The 26,988-nt window shown below is 41.8% G+C and overlaps 1 protein-coding gene across 3 annotated transcripts in view; it reads right to left on the reverse strand.

The window, feature by feature from the left end:
* Positions 1-26,988, reverse strand: part of USP3 (ubiquitin specific peptidase 3) — a 58,239-nt gene that overhangs the window by 20,283 nt on the left and 10,968 nt on the right. For 2 of the 3 annotated variants that reach the window (XM_050967016.1, XM_050967015.1), the window contains exons 2-4: positions 17,405-17,465; positions 15,068-15,199; positions 1,853-1,936 (exon numbers count right to left, since the gene is read on the reverse strand). In XM_050967016.1, the coding sequence (XP_050822973.1) occupies positions 1,853-1,936; positions 15,068-15,199; positions 17,405-17,465 (277 nt within the window). Of the gene's footprint in view, positions 1-1,852; positions 1,937-15,067; positions 15,200-16,058; positions 16,180-17,404; positions 17,466-26,988 lie in introns of those variants that run through there. The other variant, XM_050967017.1, reaches the window with a different exon arrangement.

The following is a 26,988-nucleotide window of genomic DNA, read 5'->3' on the forward strand; positions in this document are numbered from 1 at the left end:
CACTTCATACTGAATTTCTCCAGTGGCACTTCTTGTCTTCTGAAGTCTCTCTCCAGAGCTTTAGAAAGTCACTTTAAAATACGTGCAGAGCCAAACAATTTAAGGCAGAAAACAACTTGAGCCACAAGCTTTGCAGTTTCTCTCAGACAAACACTAACAACATTATATCAAAAAAGTCCATTCTTAGAAAATTATTGGGTGTAATGCACTAAGGGCTTCATATGTTGCTAATCAATGACAGTCACTTACACTAAACATACTTTTATAGTCTTTAAGATGAGCTTTTAGAAGACCAAGTGAACTTATAGTTATTTGAAACAGCTGGAAAGCTGTAAGAAGCACACGATAAACTGCTGAGGTGCTACTACTAGTCCGTGAGAAATTATGCAGTGCACCACTGCAGTGTGCTCTAACGTATCTAGATCCTCCACTGCTATGTGCAAAAGATATCAGTGTTTGTCAGGCCAGGGTAACAGGAGACTCCCAGACAACAAGTCTCTTCATAGAAATGTGCATCACAGGATAACAGTGTTCCTCTAAGAGTGCTCTGGTACCAGCCAAGAGGCAAAATTTAAAATATTAAAACCCTAAAGACAAGTAGCATGCTATAGCAATGTTCTTCAATATTTCCTTTGCCATTTCAAGTCTATAGTTTAAATACTTTTGATCGTGAAGTCACTGCAATGGGCTTTCACCTTGGGACATGGCTACTAGCCATGTGTTGGCCTTGACAGTGACAACCTTCACCTCTGAAAAACTAAGTTGCAGATTTTCTCCAAGGCTTCCCCAAATATTAAATACATCCCTCATCCACGTGTTGTACACTTGTTATCAACCCAGCAAAAAACGGAATGGAAAAACAATGAGTGTTAGTATTTCCTAGCCATATTCAAATGAGAGAGCAGCTGGAAGTGGAGAGGGCCTCAGATTAGGACAATGCCAAACAGAGGAGATTCTGATGCCAAAGTGACACATTTAGCGTACCAGTATCAGAAGATTTTCCAACATCACAGCCACTTAGTGGTGTTGGTGTCTGAACTCTGGGGCAGCCAAACAATACTTGATATTGATATCTGATATTAGACTTCTACAAGACACTTTGCAAAGTTTCCAAGCAAACTATGAAATCCCTAATATTTTGCTCTTCTGAACTGGCTGCAGCATCTGCATGATGATAAGTCACAATAAAGCACCACTCTTCTGTAATTCAGTATACAATTACTGTAAGTTCATGAGCTTTCGTCACCTTCAGATGTTCAGAAACCAGGCCACGCAGTTAGCATTTATCAGGATATTTCCCTCTTCAATTTCCACTTTAAGTGTTCTGCTCCAGCAACCAATCTTAATTTTGGGAACCCATGCCTGCGTCTTGGAAAGACGTTTCCCAAGATATTCTTGACAAGGACAAGTCCGAATGCCTCAGTCAGCACACAGACCAGGAGTTCTCAAACTGGGGGTCAGGACCCCTCAGGGGGTCATGTGATTATTACATGGGGGGTCATGAGCTGTCAGCCTCCACCCCAATCCCAACTTTGCATCCAGCGTTTATAATGGGCTTAAATATATAAAAAACTGTTTTTTAATTTATAGGGGGGGGTTGCACTCAGAGGCTTGCTATGTGAAAGAGGTCACCAGTAAAAAAGTTTGAGAACTATTGACATACAAAGCTGCTTGTTAATCGCATTTCCACGAGTTTCAATGCAGAAGTCATCCCAACCCCGTAATCCTGGTATCTCTTTTAGATGATGAAAAGGCTTGTACAAAGACAATGTACAAAAAGAAAATCCATTCAAATTAAGCAATATCCAAGTCCACCCAAAGCGGGGAGGGGAGTGGTAAGCAGGTTACTTACTTTTCCAAGTTCTGTAGGTGCTCCCTGACTTTCTGTACCAAGCCCAGCTTGGTATCATTGACTACAAAATCATCACAGCGATAACTGCAAGGAAAACAATCAGCAAGTGTAAAGGGTTTCAGTGACGCATTGCACTTCAAAGGCTGGATATAGCAGACAAGCTCACGTGACTATGGGAGCAAGTACTGGAGGCAATAGGTATTTAGTGTAAGAGATGGAGGGATCTGAAACAAGGAGGCAAAACAATTAATTTAACCCACTTCTCAAAACTATTTTTCTCTTTACAGGAGGTGCAGGCAGCTTCTGACTCCTGTGCTCTCTTTTCTCTACTGCAGCTCTATCCCCAGACCACATCAAATAACAGTTTGTAAAATTAAACCCAGGACTCCAGCCAGCATCTTCCCACCAAAAAGTAAAACTAAAAGCATCAAGTCTCATTGGTCCTACTTCAGGTTTCAGAGTAGCAGCCATGTTAGTCTGTATCCGCAAAAAGAACAGGAGTACTTGTGGCACCTTACAGACTAACACATTTATTTGAGCATACTTCAGAACTCCAAGGCTCCAAAATGGAAACATGCCCTGTGGAACTGATATTGGCATTAGAAGCTCTGGTTCAAAGAAAAGCCACACCACTCAGACGGAAACTATAGTGTATGCAGAACAGGCAAATGAAATCTGTGATTGTATGTTACCGCAATACAAATAATTAAACTGACTGTAAAACATTGTTATTACAGTCGTGCCATGAACCCCATTGTCCTGGGTGCTGTACGCATTCCAAAAGAGAGAAAGCTCCTGCCCTGAATAGCCTGCACTCCAAACGGAAGAGACACAAAAGAGTGGGGAATCAAGGCACAGACTGGTTATGTGATATGACCTAAGTCGCACAAGAAGTCTGTGGAAAAGCTGGGAGATCTTGGTTAAGGGCTTGGCTACACTTGTGAGTTACAGTGCAATAAAGGAGCCCGAGGCAAACTAGCTCACTGTTCGTCCACACTGGCAAGGCACGTCGAGCGCTCTAACTCCACGGCTACAGTGCTGCTGGTACTCCACCTCGGCGAGTAGAATAACGTTTGATACGCCCCCGCTGGAGCGCCCCAGCATCAGTGTGAACAAGGTGTTGCATTACCGCGCTCTGATCAGCCTCTGGAAATGTCTCACAATCCCCTTACGTCAAGAGGCCACTCTTGTTTTTTTTTTCGATATGCCTTTTGGAAGCTCCGTTTGACAGTTGGCATGCTTATCTGCTCCGAGACAAAGCAACCATTACTGTGGAATGCTGGGGGGTGGGGGGACGAGAGAGGTCTGCTGCTGACTGAACTTACAAGACAGCATTCTGACATGCTCTCAGCCCCCCGAAAACCCACTCTCTCTCCTCCCACATACACACAACACACTCCCTGTCACACTTCACCCCACCCTATTTGAAAAGCATGTTGCAGTCACTTGCATGCTGGGATAGCTAACATAATGCACTGCTCTCTGTGGCCGTTGCAGGAGCTGCTAATGTGGCCACACCAGTGTGCTGGCAGCTGGTGGTGTGGACAGACTGCAGCGCTTTCCCTACTGCGCTCAACGAAGGCTGGTTTAACTCAAAGCGCTCTACATCGGCAAGTGTAGCCATGCCCTAAATATCCAAGTCTCGGTCCAGTGCCTTAACCACAACCTCATCCAATAGGTTTTTGTAAGATGTATTTCCGCTACAAGTTATTTGTCTAAGAAGGTTTTATGTATGTGCTATACAATGGGGTGAGCAGCATGGAAACGTATAGAAATCAAGTAAGCATTTGGAAGCTGTCAGGAGAAGCAGCAGCAGGGAGACTGCTATTAACAGAAACCATTAACTGTGTTGTGTAAAGAAAGAGCCTGATTCCCCAACTGCCTTCATACCTCATGCAAAGTGAGCATAAAATTCTACCAAATCAAAATGGCAGCATTTTCACCCCCTCTGCAGAAGCGACATTACACAAGTTGCATGGTAGTAGAGAATCAGGCCCCAAGGCATTTGTAATACAGCCAATGAACAAATGCTAACAGAGAATCCTTACAACAACTTCAACGCATGTTTCACAGCAGTCTACATCTTCATCCCAGGGGAAGAATCTCTTAAAGAGGGCAGATATCTCATGCTGCTTTCCTGATTAAGCAGAGTCCACTATCAAAATCTACACTTCTGGAGAAGCTATATTCCACTCCCACGGAACAGCTAACTATACTTTAAACCTGTAATTTGACATGCAGTTAAGACTACCAGCTTCCCAATACTGTGCATCAAAACAACTGCAAGATCCATTCTTCAGGCAGCTCAAGCTTTCCAAAGGTCTCCCCCTAAAGAACTCTTCATTGCAAGAGCCTGCTCTAAGAAAATACAGAAGCTGTAACTAAGGAAAACAATTCTAGTCTAGAAAGGGTGAACCAGAACCAGAGAGGAAACCTGCACACATGAGGAGGGGAGGAGAAATGCCGTTGTTTAACATTTCTATTGCAGTATTGCTGAGGCCTCACCCAGATTACGACCCACTGTTTAGGCACCATATAAACACGTAGTGACAGTCACATCAAGAATTTTGCAGCAAATTCTTTAAAGATACATGCACCGCTAGCAGCCTCTTTCTAAAGGGAGACTAGGCCTTCAGGGAATGCTTGCAAAAACTGAAAAAACACATGCTCCACTCTGTCTTTTGTCTTGAGGTACAAGTAAATGTGTGCACGCATTTGGGGAGGGGGAGAGGAGGATGGGAAAAAGATTTATGTCCTATGGAGAAGTCTGCTTCAAGAGGATATCCCCGACTGCTCTCAGCGAAGCCTCTCATATTCCCCTCCTACATATGCACACAAAACAAAGGAGACAAAACCTTCCCTTCCATGGGTTTGATGCGGAGCCACTCAACTCATCCCCTTTGCTGCTTGTTGGGCCAGAGACGATGCAAGTAGGCAGGGGGTGTTGCTTCAAAAAGATGCAGCAGCCAGGGATCTGAGCAGGGCCGGTGCAACCGCTTAGGCGACCTAGGCGGTCGCCCAGGGCACTGGGAGTTGGGCGGAGACATTTTCTTCAGAAGCGACTGCAGTGGCCGGATCTTCGGCCACCCAGGTCACCCCCGGCATTTAGGCAGAGGGAGCTGGGGCAGAGGAGCGTGGGGAGGGCCGCCTGCAGCAAGTAAGGGAGGGGGTGGCACGCAGGGGAAGTCCCTGCCCCACCTCACCCCTGCCCCGCCTCCTCCCCAAGCACACCATGGCTGCTTCACTTCTCCCGCCTCCCAGGCTTGTGGCGCCTAAGCTGATTGGCACTGCAAGCCTAGGAGGCGGGAGAAGTGAAGCAGCCATGGCGTGCTCGGGGTGCTCGTGCGTGGAGCAGGAGTGAGTTGAGGCAGGGGGGGTGCCTTAGGGTGTGGGGTGGGGAGCTGCTGCAAGGGGGGTGCCTCAGGGCAGAGCAGGGGAGCTGCCGCGGGGGGTGGGGGTGCCTCAGGGCCGAGGCACGGGGGGCAAGGTGGAAGTTTCACCTAGGGCACAAAACATCCTTGCACCGGCCCTGGATCTGAGAGAAACCCAGACTCCAGCCCTGAACAAACCCCAGCACATGGATGCTGAGCCAGGCTGTATTTCAGCCCCCAACACCTCTCAGCAATGGAGGCAGAGTCAGTGCAGATGCAATGCAACTTTGAGGCACCAGAATGCAAGGACTGCACCCTGATGCTTCCCATAGGAGAACCAGTACAGAACAGGGGCTGGAGGGAAGAAAGGGACAAGGTGCATTCTAACTGCCCTATGTAGAGCCTATTGACACATGCCAGAAGGTTCCTAGTGCACATTAGTGTAGTACTGAATCAGACGAGACTACACGCCAGCCTTTACAGTGTGTCAGCAGGGTCAACACAGGGCATTTAGGGCACTCTACAGTTTACAACCCTCTGGTACGCACTGCCACCCCTGTACACTAGCCCTTAGTTACTGAATGAAAATGCACCCCTCATTTTATCTCCTATGCAGAGCTAAAGGAAAAGCACCTTCTATATTTTAAGTTTTTCCTTGAAAATATTTACTTTCTGAACTATAGCCATTTCTCTCCTTTTCCCTCTAGTACAAGACTTGCTTTGTTTTTTTTTAAAAAGTGTGACTACATAATAATCAGCTCAAGTTACTCCCCTGCTTGTCTGAATCAGTGCTTTATCAGTTAATCAAAGTGTCTACATGAGACACTTCAACGATTCACAATATTTTCATTGCATTAATCTTTGAGATAGTTCAAAAAGTCAGCAATATTACTAGCCTTAATTCAAATATAAATAATTTGCCCTGTTGTACTTTAAGAACGTTTGGAGCTGAAAAATGAAGAGAGCAGAACACCTTTTTTGCAGAGAGTGATATCCACAAAATCAGCGTGCACAGGATTTCTGCAAATGCTGTATGCAAGAGAAGAAAGTCACTCAGATTTCTTAAAACTACTAAGATTTCCATACACTGAAAATGACCCAATTATTACTTCCAAGTATGAAATATACAGCCACGGAATGGCCATTGTCAACATAAGGAAACCGATAAAGGAACAGGTTTTCTCCATTTACGTTACCGGTGACACCCTATTATGAAAAAGGAAGGGAGCTGTTAAGTTTGCTTTACCTTTCATTCATTTGTGCTTTTTTAAGTAAAAGTACTTTGCTTATATTGGTCAGTTTCACTTCCTTGCTCACACTAACAGGACACTGCTGTGTTTGTTTCTTTCCAACAGAGCCCACCACTTTAGGGCAAGCTACACACAGCCCAACTCTGAATCACTGGAAAGGATGGAGTGGGATGGATGCTGGGTGGCTTGTGCTGTTCCTAGCACCAGCATGCCCATACTTCTGCCTGAATGGGCACATTAGTTACCTTGATTGCGTAACAGCCCACATCTGTAAACAGGTAATGAAAGCCAACCTAAATGAAACAGCAACAGAACATTTTATCTCAGATGAAAGAACTACAACGCCACTAATATATGGATATAACAGGCTGCCTGCCACTAAATATACAATTAAATGTTCCTTTAGCTCTCAGGTTCCTGTAAGTTCAAACCCTGATTTTGAGACTCAGACACAAACAATTTTTTGTTTGTTTTTAAAGAGACTTACAAAGTCTGTTTTCAACACAAATGTTTTCATGGTACTTCAGAATTAAATGGACAGTTCTTTTAAGCCATTGTGAACTCAAGCACTATTGTACTACAGAAAGAGTGGAAAATAAAACTGACTAGAAACAAAAAAGTGAAACTGGTATGTTTAGAGTCAAACCAGTAACAAAAAAAAAAGGAGCAACAGCACATTGGAACAACAGCACAATGGAAACATCAAAATAGAAATCATGTTTAAAATCCAAATCTACAATATTTTAGTTTAAGGAGTTTTAAAATAATGAGATTTCTACCTAAATGCCAGGTGAATATTGACATGTTCTTATAATGTGATCATTAGGATTACCACAGATTGAACTGTGTGCCACTTGGCATATTGCAGATCTGCAGCATGCTTTTAACAAAGGTTGTATGGGATAGCGTGTGTAGTTCAGGGAGGGGGCTATAAGGAATACTTCCTTATATGGTTTAGCATGGCATTTTCCCCTCTTATATACTTTCTATTTTTAGAATCTCAGCTTTAAGTCCCAAGCCTAGTCCCTCCTGGCCCCCATAGCTGCTAAAAATGGCCTTAAGCCATAAATGTACTACTCCAGGGAACTGTTAAATTTAATGCTGGACAAAACCACTAGTTCGCAGATCCTCAAGGTGCTTTACAAATCTTTAATGAAGTTTAGAGACACACAGTTAAGGTTAAGAATAATTAAAATAATCCCATTTCCTTGATCATATTAACACCTTAAATTCCTAAATTGAATTAACCCCCCTCCCTCCCAAAAATGTAACTTACTTTTCATCACTAATGCCACCTGCTTTTTAAATTCCACTCACAGTGGACTATGACAGTTTATACTTCAGTTTCACTTACTGATTTTCATGCACTAGCATGAGCAAGACAGCAGCCATCACAAAGTAATGTGTAATTTTTGGTTTTATTCATTCATTCAATCTTCAAATGTAAAAAAGCTTCATTTTTACAAAACCTACGTTTTGAGCCTTAATCAACAGAATCATATCCCTTTAAGATAGGGGTTCTCAAACAGGGACCTCTCAGAGGGTCACGAGGTTATTATGTGGGGGGTCACAAGCTGTCAGCTTCCACCCCAAACCCCACTTCATCTCCAACATTTATAATAGTGTTAAATATAAAAAAGTAAGTGTTTTAATTTATACAGGGGGTCGTACTCAGAGGCATGCTGTGTGAAAGGGATCACCAGTACAACAGTTTGAGAACCACTCCTTGAAGACAGAACAACAAGACAAAGTCAGAAATTTGACCTACCAGTTACATCTGGAGATAACACGCACACAAGAAGCATATTATGCAAATATATGAATAGGATTCTTTCTCCTGCTGTGCTAGTCATCTGTATGCATGTTAAAACAGAGCAGATTTACAAGAATCCTCCTTCAGGAAATCTTATACTTCAGGAAGCAGGCTTCTTATAAATATCATTTTACTGCTAGTGCACAGGAAAAGAGCAGAAGAGCATAGCGGGGGAAATATTTTGTGCTAGCCTGAGAAGCAAAACTTCTACTCCTTGTAAGCACATAGTGGCTGATTAGAGTAACTGAAAAGCCATTTACCTGTTAAGAACTGAAATTCAGGAGTCTACACATTTCCTGAAACGCATGCTCTCATCCCCAATAGAGGGAGCTGCACTCTATCTACTGCTTCAGGAGTTAGCAGAGGGTCAAAATACAGAACCCTAAACATACAAGGAAAGGAAGATTTGATTTTCAAATATCTTTGTAAATGTATTCAAGAGTGTATTTCTTACACACAGCCCCCTCTCTGTACATATGGTGAGAGAAGGAAGGCACATCTACTGGCTTGGGAAATTCCCCTTTAATAAGCTGCTCTTACCAGAAAGAGGACTGAACATTACAGCAGAAAGTCACTGCTTTCTAGTGTCCTAAACTGCAGCTAGAACACATACTAGGAATAAGAGGAGATTTAATCCCATTTCATTTTTCAGTGTGTGGAGACTGATGTCTTGGGGGAAAAAACAGAATCTGCTGGAAAACAAAATCCTTTATACCCAAATATTTACATATAATGTTCCTTCTAAGTATTTTTCTATGTTCTCCAAAATGTGGGATATTTATGAAATGTCTAATCTCTCAGGCTGCAAAGGTAGCTTCAATTATGGCACTGCTATTTTTTCAGCTATCACAGTCCTACCAGCGTATAAACAGCCGAGAGTCTGTGACTAATTGCAGGAAGCTATTTGATATAGTTTTAAACAAGGACAAGTGCAGAGTCCTGCACTTAGGATGGAAGAATCCCATGCACTATGACAGACTAGGGACTGAGTGGCTAGGCAGCAGTTCTGCAGAAAAGGACTCAGGGGTTACAGTGGACGAGAAGCTGGATATGAGTTGACAGTGTGCCCTTGTTGCCAAGAAGGTCAACGGCATTTTGGGCTGTGTAAGTAGGAGCATTGCTAGCAGATCGAGGGACGTGATCATTCCCCTCTATTCAGCATTGGTGAGGCCTCATCTGGAGCACCGTGTCCAGTTTTGGGCCCACATACAAGAAAGATGTGGAAAAACTGGAAAAAGTCCAGCAGAGGGTAACAAAAATGATTAGGGGGCTGGAGCACATGACTTATGAGGAAAGGCTGAGGGAACTGGGATTGCTTAGACTGAAGAAGAGACGAATGAGGGGAGATTTGATAGCTGCTTTCAACTACCTGAAAGGGGGTTCCAAAGAGGATGGATCTAGACTGTTCTCAGTGGTAGCAGATGACAGAACAAGGAGTAATGGTCTCAAGTTGCAGTGGGGGAGGTTTAGGTTGGATAACAGGAAAAACTTTTTCACTAGGAGGGTGGTGAAGCACTGGAATGGGTTATCTAGGGAGGTGGTGGAATTTCCATCCTTAGAGGTTTTTAAGGCCCAACACACTCCCAGTCCAAAATTTTCCCCCAGAATGGGGATTCTGCACTGTCCAGACCTCTCCTGGACAGCTCAAATATTTCTGGTCCATTGCCCCTCTAAGGGGATCAACATCCAATCGTTTGCTACTTTACACGGAGTTACCCACACAATTCAATTTAAAAAAACAACATGGGGTTAATTTTGATTAAAGACAAAAACAAGTTTATTTAATTGCAAAGGTTTTAAGTGAGTGCAAGTATAAGCCGTTAAGGTCAGAAGTGGTTACAAGAAAAATATGTTTCCTTAGTATTAAAACTTAAACTAGACTTGGTTCAAGGTCAAATCCCTTACCCCATGTTTCCAGTAACACTGCTGAACAAAGTCTCAGGCAAGGATCTGCTCCCAAGTCCAAAGGCTGTTTCTTTTGTCTTTAGGTGAAAGAGAGAAAGATGGATAGAGAGGACCACCTTGGAGTGTTTTTGCCCCTCACTTTTACAGTCCCCCTTTTCCTGAGGGTTACCCCTAGATAAAGTTTGTCTCTGTCCTCACAACATGAATAAAGAGAGTCTCAGGGGGAAAGAGGTTTCAAGCAGTTTGCTAAGATCAGATCTGTTTGTTCCTGTCATCCTCCCCTGCCAAAGAATGGCAACTTGTTAGGCGATTGCCCATTAACTTTCCTGACACCTGGCCAGAGGCGTCAGCTAGTCCTTTGAGAAACTGATTTACCCAGACTTGTCTGGTAAATACATTTCAGGCCTAATTTCAGCTTATGTTTATAACTTTTACTATATACATTTCATGACATTATTGACCAGTTAGTTTTCTGATATGTCACAAGGCATATTTTATACCAAGATTATTACAGTAGTGTGTAGAGCAGGAGTAGGCAACCTCTGGCACACGGCTCACCAGGGTAAGCACCCTGGTGGGCCGGGCCAGTTTGTTTACCTGCCACATCCGCAGGTTTGGCCGATCGCGCCTCCCACTGGCAGCGGTTCGCCGCTCCAGGCCAATGGGGCGGTGGGAAGCAGTGGCCAGCACATCCCTCTGCGCGCTCCCCTTCCCGCAGCCCTCATTGGCCTGGAGCAGCGAACCGCGGCCAGTAAACAAACTGGCCCGGCCTGCCAGGGTGCTTACCCTGGCGAGCCATGTGCCAGAGATTGCCGACCCTTGGTGTAGAGTGAAACCCTAGGTATGCATGCCAGTCTGAGGGATAGAAATGTTCAAGAGCTTTAGGAGTTCAGGAACTGCTGAGCCAAATCTTAATTTTTGTATGATTACAATCTCCTTGTCCCTATTGTGTGTACGTCTATGGCACTTCCTAAAAGCTGACGAGATGATGTGCCCTCTGGTCAGCAGAGAGCCTTCCTGCAGGCTAAATGGGGGCTTGCGGAATAGTAGTGAAATGAAAGCTCTCTTTGCTACTAGTCTCAGGGAAAAGAAATAGCAAAGTCCTCTTTCAAAAAGCCAGGCAGCCTTTCCCCACACACAACCTTTCAGCTTCAAAGCTCAAAGCACAAACTGCAAGAGGGAAACAAACCCTGTGTGCCCACGGATTTAAGAGTCAGAAGTACTAGCAGTTGGAAGTAAAATCTCAGGATTTTATTTTGTTATTCTGACTTCTGAATGCTAGTTGCTAGCCACACTGTCTGCATGATGCACCAACATTAATCCTAAACGCATGCTCACTTGAAAGACACAGTTCACGTAAATGTGATTTCCATTACACTTGTCATAAACAGATAGCTAAGGGTTAATGTCTCTTTCACCTGGAAAGGAGTAACCTGAAACACCTGACCAAAGGACCAATCAGGAAACAAGACTTTTTCAAATCTGGGTGGAGGGAAGTTTTGGGTGTGAGTTCTTTGTCTTGTGTCTGACCCTCTCGGCTCTGAGAGTGATCTTTCTATCTCCTGGCTTTCTAATCTCTGTTTCCAAGTTGTAAGTACAAAAATAGTAAGACAATAAGGTTTATATTGTTTTCTTTTGTATTTACATGTGTGTAGTTGCTGGAATGTTTTGAATTGTATTCTTTTTGAATAAAGCTGTTTATTCATTTTTCTTTTAAGCAATTGACCCTGTATTTGTCACCTTAATACAGAGACACCATTTTTATGTCCTTTTCTTTCTTTTTTCTATAAAAGCCTTCTTTTTAAGACTTGTTGGAGTTTTTTCTTTAGTGGGGACTCCAGGGAATTGAGTCTGCAGCTCACCAGGGAATTGGTGGGAGGAAGAAGTCAGGGGGGAAAATCTCTTTGTGTTAGATTTACTAACCTGACTTTGCATACCCTCTGGGTGAGGGGGGAAGTACTTGTGTTTCCAGGACTGTAAACAGGGAGGGTGGAGTCCCTCTGTTTAGATTCACGGAGCTTGCTTCTGTATCTCTCTCCAGGAACCCAGGGAGGGAACACTCGGAGGGGGGAAGGGAAATGGTTTATTCCCCTTTGTTGCGAGACTCAAGGAATCTGAGTCTGGGGGTCCCCCAGGGAAGGTTTTGGGGAGACCACAGTGCGCCAGGCACTGTATAGATTCCTGGCTGGTGGCAGCTTTACCAGGTCCAAGCTGGTAACTAAGCTTGGAGGTTTTCATGCTAACACCCATATTTTGGACGCTAAAGGTCCAGATCTGGGAAAAATGTTATGACAACACTGTTTACATTTATAAAGCCACTGAGTAACATTTTAAAAAGCGTTATATTGCAGTAGTTAATCACAATTGGAATCCACCTAACAATTTATATAAACTGGTAAGTTTAGCTGAGCAACAGTCATTGTTCTACAGACTGAAGTAAACAGTTACAGGAGCATAGAGAAATCTGAATAGCATCAGCCTTAGTCTAGTCCAATTTTTCTCTCTTCCATAAGCACCATCACAATAAAATATAAATTGGACTTGATCACAAGTATTTTGAAGTAAAGACTGTATAGAACTGGAACTGATGCACTGTGAATTTCTGTACTGGATGCAGGTCCTCGCCCACATGTCCCAGGAGATTTACAAAATAAAATGCTGACCACGCTGAATGGCCTATGGAATCAGTTTTGATAATGTCCCTAGAAGACACCTGCATTAGACCAGATGCTGCTATCCTTATCCAAATGCTAGAGTGAAAGTACCAAGGCCTTCTGGTGAAAGCAGAAGAATTCTGCTTCTGTAACGTGTCCAGCTTTGCATAACAAAATGCCATGTTCATTTCCTAGTGAATTATAGTGCAATAGTAATTCCCCAGGGCAAAACATTTAGTTGAATTCCAATTCATCCACAATATGAGTCAAATCTTTTACTCAGTTTACTGTTGAAGTTTTGCACGCTGCTCTGTTTCTCTTTTACTGCTGCTACAAGTATCCTATCACACTTCACTGAGCCTCAGTAAGCGTGAGCTCAGAAGTAGCTTGTAAATGCATTTCATTTTAGAAACGGACTCCATAAAACACTACCTCAGGTACCTTTCTCACAAGGAGGGCTGCACCACTTCCATAGTTCTGCGTTTGGCAATCACATTATAATCACAATTTCCTTTGTCAGATCTGAGCTTAAGGCTTTTTGTTTAGGAAAATGAAATATTCAGATAGCTTCACTCTGAGATTTCATTGAAACTTCACAGTGAGATCAGATATGCAATTCATGAAGTCTCAGCATATTTTGACAGGTTATATAGATAATAAAACAGCCCTACAAAACAGCACCTGAAATATCTGTTTTCAAACCTGTTGCACAATTAAAGGATATAGCAACATTCAAAATATTATCCAGATCAAATTCCTAGCCACATGCTTACTTTGATGATGAGTGGAGTACAGAATATATAATGCTGCAAACGTCATTGCAACACTAAGACTGACATGTTAACAGTGTAAATCAGGAAATGTAGACAATATTCTCACAGTAACCCCAACTCTGCTGCTTTGTGCATATACGATAGAGTTTTTCAATACATTATCACACTGGGCCATATGCCTCTTCATTTGGCAGAGAAATAAAATATAAATGGAAGTAAACTCCACCTAAGACTGTTAAAACTGCATTCTTCTCTGCCTATCAATTCATATAAAGCATTTGGTATTGCTGCATGTATTACATAAGCCTTAACTCTTAATTTTCTGACTTGCACTAAACAATTTCTCTTGGCTGAGACCACTTAATCCAGGGTTCACTCAGGACACTTAATATGGAACCATTCCTTCTTACAGCAGGACACCTGAGGCATCAGAGTATGGACTCTCGCGGACGCAGTACACCAAGATATTAAGTCACTTGCCCAAAATTGCACCTTATTCAGAGGAGGAGATCTGTCTTGTAGAGTTATAAGAACATCACATTCAGAACTACGCAGCTATTTAAATCCCATTCTGACTTTCCTCTTGAGCAATCACATACATAGCAACAATGTTGAATCTGAGAGGGAAAAAACCAACAGATGCAGTCAACAATTCTGCTTGGGGTGGAGGAGGGAGAAAAATGGTGAGCATCACTTCCACAACACCACTCCCTTCCTTTGCTGTCTGTTTGCTCAGTTTACAGGGCTATTGCTAGCAGAGCAAACTCAGCCAGTACTGCGTTCTGCCTCTTACATCCCCATTTATAAAGATTCTGCTATTTGAATTTGGTTGACAGTTTGATTTCACCCCCAAGAAGGTCCTAGCTCCCTCTCTCATAGCTGTATTGCTCTGCAAAACTTTAATAAGAAAAAACTAGTCTTTCCAACCAGAAAGTCAGCAGAGATGATGACACAAAGGCATACACAGAGGAAGCAGATCCACTGAGCAAGAATTTGCCATTTTTACTTAATCACTCACTCCTCTTACCATAATCACACTTGAACCATTTGTGTGCAAGACTGGCTAGCTCTATGAAATGAGGAACTGGAATGGACTGGTACTCTTACATACCTCTAAACGTGAAAGGCTATACAGAAATTGCCACAACTAAACAAATCCGTGTAACACACATTGAAAAACTTTCTGTATGTCACTTGTAACACAGGAATCTAGCTTTAATCACAGATCTAAAATACATCTCAAAGCAGAGAGAGTTTTCACATACTGTTTCTATTTTGAAACAGCCAAGGCTGAGGATATGTATACTATGACTTTAAAAAACAGGTTTCTCTACATTCTGATTATTTATTTTAACAATAAATAAATAAATAATATTCAGAATTCTGAGATTGTTATATATTCTGATATATATAAAGTCATGAACCGACATGCTGAAAATATTTACTTACCAATATGTACTGTAACTACTGCAATCCATGCACACAGTATGCTGAACTTTCTCTTGCTTTTCTGTTTTCTTATGATTGGTTAAAGGAATCTGTGCATCTTCATAATGTTTCTTTGCATGGCCATTCACATATCTTAAAGAAAGCAGAAACCACAAAAAACTCTTCATATTTTAAACAGTTATTTAACCAAAGCGTAAGGGAAAAGATAAAGTAGTCTTAAAAAAAAAAAAAAAAAGTACTCCCAAATGCAGCTTTTAGTGTGTTAAATATGCAAGTCATCTCTACGAAAAAAATATATGAGACTTTGCAATTATAAACGCTGGCGAAGCTCCTTTTAAAATCTCTCCTCCTCTCCCCCCAACTCTCAAGCATGCACACACACACTACAATGGTCTCTAAGCCAACCCCTGCATATGAGTCTCTTATGACCTGCCACGTATTTATATCGGGAAAAGAATGTTAGCTCTCCTTGTCCACATTAAGACATCAACATTTAGTTTATCCCTCTCCTCTCCAGTACGCTTTTCCTACAGCCTGGCTCTCTTTCCTTCCAGTGCTCACCATGTCTGCAATTGCTTTAACTGAACACTAACTTCTACACACAAGCACATCCATTTTAAGCTTCACTGCTCTGCAGACAGTGATTTAAAAACTGAAGCTCTTGTATTTTATTGTAAAGTCCATGAATTTGGGAGGCACTGGACCCGAGATCATGTAATGAAGAGTAATTTAAAAGTCTGTAGAATCTTTCATATATAAAAAGCATACCAGATGAAAAGGTGAACATTTTCACTCCCAAAATTTGAGGTGCTCCCATAAATCTAAGGCTCTTCGACAACAGGGAAAAAAATTCTTAATTTGGAAATGCAAGAGATACTTGTGTTGTATTGGTATTCTTCTCTCCTCCCCAAATCTAGGTGAGAGAACAATGTGGCACTTCAAGTAAAGATATGAGTGGCTCTATTTTCTCTTTTTGTATTTTAAATGTTACCTGAACAAAAGATCCTGCTGGTTCCCTACATCCTAGAGATTTCCGGACCACAATGATGGTGCTTTCTCATTCAAACATGTTTAATTCCTGGGTTGACTGCAGTTGTAAGATCTAACACAAACTGAGTAAAAATTTAATTCAAATCCTATTAACTACATATAACAAAGGTTTGGTAACAAACGGTAAAAAACACACAGAATGAGTTAAATATTCTAAGTTACGGATTTCAGCCTTTGATCATTTATATAAAATGGTGATGTTTCCCATCTCCCTCCCTCCAAGTTATTAACTTTTGAAATACAGGAAAATTAAAGGGTTTTTTTTGGTGCTGAAGCTTTTGATATGAAATAAATGATTCAAGTAGTTAGCATATTCTTACCTCTACAGGAACAGACAGTTAAAGTACAGTGAAAATAGAATTTACTGGGATCTATTTGAGAAACTCGCTAAGCTTTCTGGTGGTTTTCCAGGATAAAAACCTGGCAGTGCATGTGGTAGACCTCAGTTTAAATGTTTTTATTTCCCAGAGTCTTTGTCTAAATGTGACAACCACTAGACTAACCTTAGACATGCACATCTCAGAACACATTTACCAACCAATATCTACTAGGCCTTTTGAAGTGTGAATCATCATCTCAACGACTACACTGAAATACACAGAAATATGTACATACAACAATGTACACCAAAATCAGATAAAAGACACACCTGCAGCAGCTGCTGTCAATATAGCTAAGGGAAACTTTTTTATTCTAAGGTATCCTGAAAACACATTTAAGATCTTTTCAGTTTAAACTGGATACTTGCTATCTCACAAAACAAGTTGGGCAAGATTTTGATTTACAGCATACCAAGAAATACCTATTTGCTTTTAATCTGCTACAGCAGAAGCAGCTTTATTTTGAATCAATCTACTAATCAGTCAATGCAGTAAACTCCTTTTGTAAATATAAAAAAGTGTTTCAAATATTATGAAGATCTTTACAAGAAAAAAATGCAGTTCCACTGCCACTGTGTCTTCTGCTTTAAACAGTTCCACTGACACACCATATTAACAGCTACTGCAACATTAATAAACTATTTTTGCTTTTAAATCAAAAGAAAAATACCTCACCACACATGTATGGAAAGTAGAGAGGAATGTTCAGCGTGTGTGTATCAATCGCTGAACTGCAATAGCTCCTTTGACACTATATTCTGGAGTGGAGGAACAATGGAACAGGGACATTCAGACATCCTCTGAAGGGAGAATGTTTTAAACAGAAGAAGAAGCAGAGGCAAGGTGATGAAAAGAGTATTAGAAAGGGGGGTTAAATCATTTCCAAATCAATATGTGCTGTACCTACCTTCCACAATGGACACTTGAACAAGTCAGACAAACCCAGGGACTTTTATTGGATCGGCACACTATTAAACAAAAAGAAAGTCAAGTGAATTGGCTGTGATATTACAGTTACAGAATCCATCTTGTGAGATGGAACTAGCTCTCCTCTGGCTACACTTTGACTGTATGGTTATATAAAATATCAAAATAGTCACATTAAGCTACAGTAGGGACTGCAGGAGAGGTGGCTGATACCAAGGCATGCTAGCCTTCCTTCATTTTTAATTTCAGGCACAGGCATTTACCTACTGTTCATATTGCAAAGGATCACATTTTTGCTTTCATTAGATCATTATTTGATTTTCAAATGCAATACAAAAACATTACAAAATAAAATTCCAAAAACAGTGAATGTTTTAAAGCATTTATTTTGCCTTTTATCACTGCAGCCTGTAAGACTGAAAAAAAACAAACACCTATAGTCACTGAACTTGACCATTATTTCATAAAACCTATTATAAGAACGACTATGTCATAAACAGATAGCTACGGGTTAACGTCTCTTTCACCTGGAAAGAAGTATCTGAAGCACCTGACCAGAGGACCAATCAGGAAACAGGATTTTTTCAACTCTGGGTGGAGGGAAGTTTGTGGGTGAGTCCTTTGTTCTTGGTCTTCTGCCTGTACTCTCTCGGCTATGAGGGGATTTCTATTTCCTGCTTTCTAATCTTCTGTTTCCCAGTTGTAAGTACAGAGATCATAAAAACGATAGGGGTTATTGTTTTTTTTCTTTTGTATTTACATGTCTATAGTTGCTGGAGTGCTTTGAATTGTATTCTTTTTGAATAAGGCTGTTTATTCATATTTCTTTTAAGCAATTGACCCTGTATTGGTCACCTTAATACAGAGAGACCATTTTTATGTATTTTTCTTTCTTTTTAAGACCTGTTGGAGTTTTTCTTTAGTGGGGAACTCCAGGGAATTGAGTCTGTACTCACCAGGGAATTGGTGGGAGGAAGAAGTCAGGGGGAAATCTGTGTGTGTTAGAGTTACTAGCCTGACTTTGCATTCCCTCTGGGTGAGGGGGAAAGAGAGATTAACTCTCGGTACTTCTGTTTTCCAAGGCTGGGAACGGGGAGGGTGGAGTCCCTCTGTTTAGATTCACGGAGCTTGCGTCTGTGTCTCTCTCCAGGAACACCTGGAGGGGGGAAGGGAAAAGGTTTATTTCCCTTTGTTGTGAGACTCAAGGGATTTGGGTCTTGGGGTCTCCAGGGAAGGATTTGGGGGGACCAGAGTGCCCCAAAACACTCTAATTTTTTGGGTGGTGGCAGCTTTACCAGGTCCAAGCTGGTAATTAAGCTTGGAGGTTTTCATGCTAACCCCCATATTTTGGGCGCTAAGGTCCAAATCTGGGACTAGGTTTTGACAGACTACTTCAGACAAATTACTCCAAGAGGGCCTGCCAATTCCATCAGTAGTAAATAGACTAAATTAAGTTGTACACTGTGTTAACATATGCCATTCTGAATGCTCATTTCTGTATGCAAGTGCTGCTGCAGGTCTTAACTATAACATTTTAACCTTTCAGTTATGTGCTGAATCAAAATGGTGGACACGTGAAAGGACTCTGTTTTATAGTCCAATCTAGAGCACAGAAGGGAAAGTTCAGTGTTCTGGTTAAAAAAGCTACAGTTCTTAGGGTGTCTCAATACTTAAACAAGATCTTTACATATACACTGTCATAGATCCTAGTGAGTGCCGCTTCCTGCCATCCACTAAGACTGCACCCACAACCACTGAGCACACATTTATCTCTCTCCTCAACCAGCCACAATATTAACCAGCCCTCCAAGTTTGCCACTCCTGAAGACAGCAATGAGAACAGTAGGAGGTCCAGGGGGAAATGCCTCAATTTAGGTAATAAGGTAAATTAATTGAAGATATCAATCAGCCCATGCCCATGCTCCAAATGTTTAAAGGAATGTACAGTAGGACCTGACTGTGATCTCCTGAAGAATCTGAATACTAGTGTCTTCACAGGGTAACAGATTTTTACCAGTCCCATAAAGAGGTTTCATTGCTCACAGCCATATGTATTTTTTCCAGGATGTTTCTTAAAATAGACATCAATACTGTCACAAAACTTATAATGGAATGGTCTCCACTGATATCAACAGTACAGAATTCACAGGAACATCAAACAAAGGATGTGCATTAGGACACAAAGAATACATGTCATCTTTGAATGCAAGTTGCAAATCTGTGCTCTCACATGTTAAAATAGGAACTTCTGTACATTCAGCTCTTGTACTATATTAGTGTCAAATCTCAGGCTTAGAACAGTCAGTAAATTTACTCTTCATTATATTTGTGAATATGTCAAATATTGAAATGCAGTTTTCCTTGTAGGGAAGAAAAGTTTTAGCCCTAAAATTCTGCCAACCTTTAAAGGGGGCACTGGGCCAAAACAGACAAAGTTTACAATAAAACTCCTAACTCCATCCTAGATTTAGACCTCTAAGAATTTAAATAACTGACTTTTCACCTTTATTAGTGTGCTTCCTTTTTTAACTTCAGCCAGGTAGGAAAATAAAAGTAGACAGGGCTGTTTCACTTCTTAAGAGAATGTTTCATTTTCTGATTCATAAGCACAATGCTGTTGTGTGGTAAACTCACAACCCCTCACAGGAATATTTAAATGTAAAATCTCCAATACATTCACTATCGAAAAAAACACTCCTATTCATATGTTGTAAAACTTATTTTAAAGAATCTACAGTATTTGAAAGTGATTATTTCAAATTGTTCTCTCATAGACTCAGACCAATGATCCCCAAACTGTGGGGCGCGATACCTATGGAGAGCACAGTGGAACATCCAGGGGGCCGTGGCAGGCCTGGACCAAGTTCCCAGGGGGCAGAGAGGGAAAGCCACCCATCTCCGCTCCTGGCCCCAGTTCTGCTCCAGTCCCAGTCGCCCAGACACTAAAAGCGTGGCTCCTTCTCCCTGTCCTGCCCCACCCACCCTATATGCCGCCCCAGCTCCTGGGGGTGTGTGGACTGGGTAACGGTTGGGTGGAATTGAAAAAGTTTGGGGACCACTGACTCAGACTTAAGGTGAGAAGGGACCATCAGGGTCATCTAGCTGACCTCCTGCACACTGCAGGCCACAGAACCTCACACACCTGCTCGTGTAATAGATCCCTAACATCTGGCTGAGATACTGAAGTCTTCAAATCATGGTGTAAAGACTTCAAGTTACACAGACGCCACCATTTACACTAGTTTAAACCTGCAATTGACTCGTGCCCCATGCTGCAGAGGAAGGCAAAAGTCGTTTGAGTGGTATGATGGAGGAAAGCCCTCAAGATTCATTTTTAAATATACTATTGTTACTAAGACCTGGTCTACACTTAAAACTTAGACGGTCCCAGCTATGTCTCTCCAGGCTATGAACATTTCGCACTCTGAGTGCTGTGGTTACATCAACCTAACCTCCTACCCATCCTCCCAGTGTAGATGCAGATGCTGTGCCACTGTAGAGCTTGTAGTGTAGATGTAACCTACTTTTTTGTTTTGTTTAAAAAAAAAAAAAACTGTTTACATGGGACCCTCCAATATTTTTGTGACTTTACATCGGATGATTTCACATCCCATTTCTAAAGCTGTACTGATCCCATAGATAATACTGGTACACAACACATAGGACAGAATAAGACAGGACTGTGTTGGTTTGTATTTCAAATTAAAAAATAAATGGGAATGAAAGTGTTTGTTAAGTGAAAAAGAACAAGACCGGTCCCTATAAAAGCACAGGGCCATGACAAATCCCTCCTCAGTCCATGTAAATTATGAAACCTCAACAATTGCCCCTCACATAGAAGGACCCATTTAGGATGGTAGAGGATAGTTGTACCAGAGGGGGGCTGCTTTGTGCAGTTGACAAAACATAGCACTGAAGGTGAGGAAACAGATTCTCTACTGCTTGTCAATTCCAGCAACACATTTGTTGGAAGGGTCAGGCTATCATCCAACTTTCAAAGAAAAGAGTTACAAAGATCTAGCTGGATGTTAAAGTAGACTTGACTCACTTGGATTCTTAAGTCACAGAAAGTACCACAGATTCAAGAGAAGGGGGAGAAGAGAAAATTATTTGGGCTATTTTGCTCATGCCTGTATTCACTGTTGCCACTGGCTTTTTTGAATGCTACTTTAAAAATATAGGGAACAAAAGCATTTTGCAAAAAAATGCATCTAGAAGAGAGCTATGTCCTACAAACAGCTTAAGACATTTTAGTTGAGCAAAAAGCTTAATAGTAGTATTCACTTCCCTTAGTCATTAGACAAGCTCAGGAACCTTGGCTGCTCTTGAACTTAAGTGCCCACTACAGGAGTTACCAACTGAGCCGTTTTGCTGTATTTTTAGAATGGCCTTAAGTGTTTAGAAAAAGATGTTAATATCTGAAAGAGGGGAAAATAATTCTATGCTGCCACAATGCTGCCTCAAATAGTGAGTCATTTGCCATTGTACATTACCATCAGCTTGCTTGGAAGTGTTGAAACTATACATTCAATCACATAATGGAGGGAAAATTCTGTCGTCTACAGTGTAATCACCACAAGTGAAACCTGAACACTAGTTAATTATTTATATAGCACCCAAAGCAATCAAAGGACTTTGCAAACAAAACAGGAGCAATGGACCCTTCCCCAAGAAGCAAACAATTTAACACCAAATGTACAGATTCATTCCAGTGAGTTCAAATAGTGTAGGTTTCTTCCAGTTTCTGTGTCCCATCTGATGAGTAACACTTATCAAACCTTAGTCATTCTGTTCCAGGCAGGCTGACGGGTGCATGCTCATCAAGGATTCCTCCCCGCTTCCCCTCATGTTCTTTCTTGTGTGAGTACTTATGGATCTTGTAAGATATGTTATTTCACACAGCTCTCCAGTGTATTCCAATGAAACAAGAATATCAGAGACAAAAGACCCTACTCCCTTAGAACCTAGAGTTGTGGGCTTTGACTATAGAAAATTTCAGTGTATGTGCTGCATACAAAGCCCCAAATTAATAGTTTTGTGGAGGGCATAGAACAGCATTCATGTTGAGCTCTCCATCAGTACCCAGCCCAGCCCAGGCAAGCTAATGATTGAACCAGTGGACCAAATCTGGTCATGAATCCTGGCCATGTGCCACCTGGGGCACATTGCGCATACACGAAGAATAGTTTTGTTTGAAGAATCCACTGCATTAACTCAGACACACACACAAAGATCAGGAAGAGCAGGAGACAAACAGGAAACAGCCCTTGTAAAGTGCCAAGTTAAGAACCGCTGTATGATGCAGTACCCATGGAAGCATTTGGCATATGGTGTTAAGGGTACGTAACGAACTCTAATCAGCTGCCTTGCAAATCATGGAGTAGAAATAACCTAATGCCATGGCTACCACAGACTTTACTTCGCAACCTGGATGTGAGGAAACAGCTCCTTAACAATGGAATAAAGGTAAAGAAAAAGGCATAAAACATTGGCATAACAAGAGCAACACTCTGGGATGAGTATGAAGTTCAGCCAGTAATTAATGAAGTCTAGAAGCTGGTTGAATAGGGACCAAGATTAGGATCGTTGAGCAGTTTCCAATAACTGCTTTTTCATCCTTTATAAAATAGCTTATTAAATCTACACCGGTAAATTTACCAGCATTACTACACAGGTATAATTATACAGCAGTAGTTACACTCATGTGACTCCCCACATGGACACTTTTTGTACAGTTAGTGTAAAAATACTTTTTATCTGGAAACACAGTGGCCTGCTTTCAGTCTTGCTTATGTCAGTACAAGCTAAATCCAAAAAAACCCAAAACCAAAAAGCTGCCGCCACTGGTAAAATATCATCCATATGGGGAGAAAGATCAGTGTAACTTTAACAGTATAATTATATGGATATACCTGGTGTAGACAAGACTTTGGGTGGGGGGAGGGGACACACGACTACAGTACTGAGCTTCCAGGGAAAGTTGCATGTAGAGAATACTGTTAAAAATATTTGGAAGCACAATTAGAATTGCTTTCACTTCCCCTATTTTTTACCCCATATTGTCTTAATAGTGACCCACTGCTCTGTTTTGTTAAGAAAAATGTCCCTACTTTATCTTTCTCAGAAGCTTGTCTGTCTGGCACACGAGACTGGCAACATAGCAAGACGAGTTGGGCAGACTCCAGCAGCAGCCCTTGAGGGGAAAAGGAGTAGCGGCTCACAGGGAAAAATGTGAAATAGCAGCTGTATTGCATGAAGCATGATCTGTCACAGGATAGACTAATCAAGCCTATGAAACCAGGCCAAGATTCTCCTCTACTATCACTTCTACAAAGATTAGAGGAGGTAAAGAGGGAGAAGAGAGAGCTGCAAACCAAAAGGCTGGAAAATGATTAATAGTGGCGGGAAAACAAAACTCTTCACGAAAAACATAAAATTTATACATGAAATCTTTAATTAGTTTCATTTTGCTGGAAATTTTCCATCAAACAGAACTCTGCACTTATGCAGGGCCTTCCATCTGAGGAGCTCAGAGAATGGTATAAAGTACTAGCCACATTTCTCAGAAACAGGTCAAGTGACTTGACCAAGGTCACGCTACAAGTAGCCGGCAAAGCTCTGATTAGAATCCAGGTCTGCCAGCCTCTTACTTTCTTTACGTTGCCTGTCTGTACAGTGACAGATAGACCATCTGAATTACTGGTTGTTAAAGTCCTTAATGGAGTTGGCTCTGGCAACCCTGAAGTCCTGCTTCTTGAACCTTGTACTAACAGACACTTCTGCTCACACATGTGGTTGAAAGGATCCCATTTCTGCTACTGAAGTCAGAGCTGATTGCGCTTTTGCTGTGTTGGGCTCAGGACCGGCTCTAGGCACCAGCATCCCAAGCATGTGTCGGGGTGGCACTTTTCAAGGGGTGGCACTCTGGCCCTTTTTTTTGCTTCGGTGGCTGCATTCTGGATTTTTCTTTTTTCTCTTTTTTTTTTGGGTAGGGTGGCAAAAAACCTGGAGCCAGCCCTGGGTGGGCTAAACAGTGTGGCATTCACTACCCTCTGAAACCCATCTCATTACCTTCCAGTTCTTTCCCTACCCTAAAAGGATTTTAGAACAACAGCTGTTGACTCTATATTGATTATCTTTTCTTCCAATCTCTTTCCTTTTAACTTTCATTTGTTTGTTTCTATACTTAATTGGGTTCATGATTATTTTCCAATCTATTTCCAGCACGCTGAGTGATTTACATATAAATATTACTACTTGTTCTGGATTTTATTGATGCCAATTAGTATTTTATTAATTCATATGTTGCCATAGTTTCCCTTGACTGGCACTCTTGAAAGGCGTGTGCACCTACAAAAAGGGAGACTACCTTAGGCAACTGGAGTAGCTACAACCATACACGGAAGCAATGCGTACTAATATTTACACTCATGATAAAGTCAGAGGGACAGAAGTGTCCCAAAAACACCTCCAAGCAGAATGCTACAATTTTACAGAATTAATCCTCCAAATCTAGTGAAGGCTTCCAGGATTTAAAAAGCCAAGATACTCACCCAAATGACTTATTTTTGACTATATACACATCTTAAAATGAGTATCTGTTTTGAATTTAACAAATTGGATGCTATCAACCCTGGTTGAGCAATTGTAATGAAAGCTGTTTTGCATGAGGAAGAGAAAAGTGTTATGAGGAAATTTTCAAAGTGCTGGGTAGGAATTTACCCACAAACCCCACCCCAAACAACTTGACTAGGCGTTGGCAAGTTAAACATTATGTGCTGCTTTTAAAATGTAGGGGTAAAAGTCATTTTCTAGGTCTCATGCAATAGCTTGATGTCGCAATATTTGAGTTATAAATACTGTGGAGATGTTCATAGGTGCCTGCCTGCCCAGACCCAGCTGCACGAAGCAGGCCTAAAGCAGAGTAAGTATGACTGCATGTTGTTTGTGGAGAGTTTCTAACCTGCAAAAGTAATTCAGCATCAATATTTAGGTAAAACTCAGAGAGGAAATGTACTGTGAAAATGTTGCAATTTAAAAATGATTACTTGGTCATCCCTAGGATAAACTAAATCAGTGGTTCTCAAACTTTTTTTTCCCACAGACCACTTGAAAATTGCTGAGGGTCTCGGTGGATCACTTAATGATCTTTCCAAATTTTGTTCATACTATTAGCTAACTATTGTAAAGCACTCTGGATAAAAGTGCTATATTAAAAAAAACCTTAATAATAATTAATATTTTTTGCTCTACAAATAAAAGCACACAACTCATATTTTAATATCAGTAGTCTTACCTTTCTAACAAGATGGATGCACCCTCTCTCCCCCGCCGTGGCAGCCCCCAAGCTGGAGCTGGGAAGGAGAGGGGTCTCTCCCCCACCACAGCAGCCACAGAGCTGAGGCTGGGAATGAGGGCCATCTCTCCCTGACAGCTGCAGCCCTGGAGCTGTGGAAAGTTGCCTCTTTTTCTGGCTGCCACAGCCCTGCACATCTCAAATTCCCCCCACCCCCCTTCTCACCCTACTGCCCCCTCCCACCTACCCCCATTGCCCCCGAGGCCACCACCTCACCTTACATGTGCGTCTTCTCCAGGGTCCACGCACCTAATTAGTGGAGCTGTGCAGCCGTGACTCCACTAATTAGGTGGGTGGCCCTTCATTTTTTTTGTGTGCGGCCACCAAGGTGTGCACCTTAGAGGGAACTATCTGCTGACCACCTGAATGGAGCTTGCGGACCACTGGTGATCCACAAACCACAGTTTGAGAACCTCTGAACTAAATCATCTGCTTAAGAAAAAGGAAAGAAAAAAAAAAAGAGGGGCGGGGAATTGCTCATTTCTGATGCATCAAGAAAACCAGAAGAGATTAGGGTTTGGTTTAGTATTTTCCTTTTAATTACCCTGCTTATTACGCCTATCAGAATTTCAAGTCTCATCTACCTATTGCTCCTGTAAGACCCTTTGGACAACCAATGAACTAGTAAGAGGATATCACAGATGCTTACTGCAGGACTGACACTGTAAATAGTATCACTGCAGATGGATCCCCGCTCCTTTGCGGAACCGTCCATGTGAACCTAAACTATAATGTCATCTTACCAGTGCCCAGTCAGAAAAAGAGCTGGGGCCACATTTTGTTTTCCTGCTCTCACTATACTCATGCAGACACTAATACATGACTGTACATTTGCAGTATGTCCTGATATTTGCTACTTGTCATTGTAAGTAAAAGCAATGCTTATTGTACTGCAAGAACTTCCCTGGTTGACCTGAATCAACTGATTTTGGAAACAACAAACTGAGCATAGACCTGTCAAACAACTGCTGAATAAGAATTCAAAAGTAATATGATGGGAAGTAAACACTCAGGCCATGTCTACATCTAAAATTTTGCAGCGCTGGTTGTTACAGCTGTATTAGTACAGCTGTATAGGGCCAGCGCTGCAGAGTGGCCACACTTACAGCAACCAGCGCTGCAAGTGGTGTTAGATGTGGCCACACTGCAGCGCTGTTGGGCGGCTTCAAGGGAGGTTCGGGGAACGCGAGAGCAAACCGCGGCGAAGC

The sequence above is a fragment of the Gopherus flavomarginatus genome, chromosome 9 (assembly GCF_025201925.1).
Source record: "Gopherus flavomarginatus isolate rGopFla2 chromosome 9, rGopFla2.mat.asm, whole genome shotgun sequence".
NCBI classification, from domain to species: domain Eukaryota; kingdom Metazoa; phylum Chordata; order Testudines; family Testudinidae; genus Gopherus; species Gopherus flavomarginatus.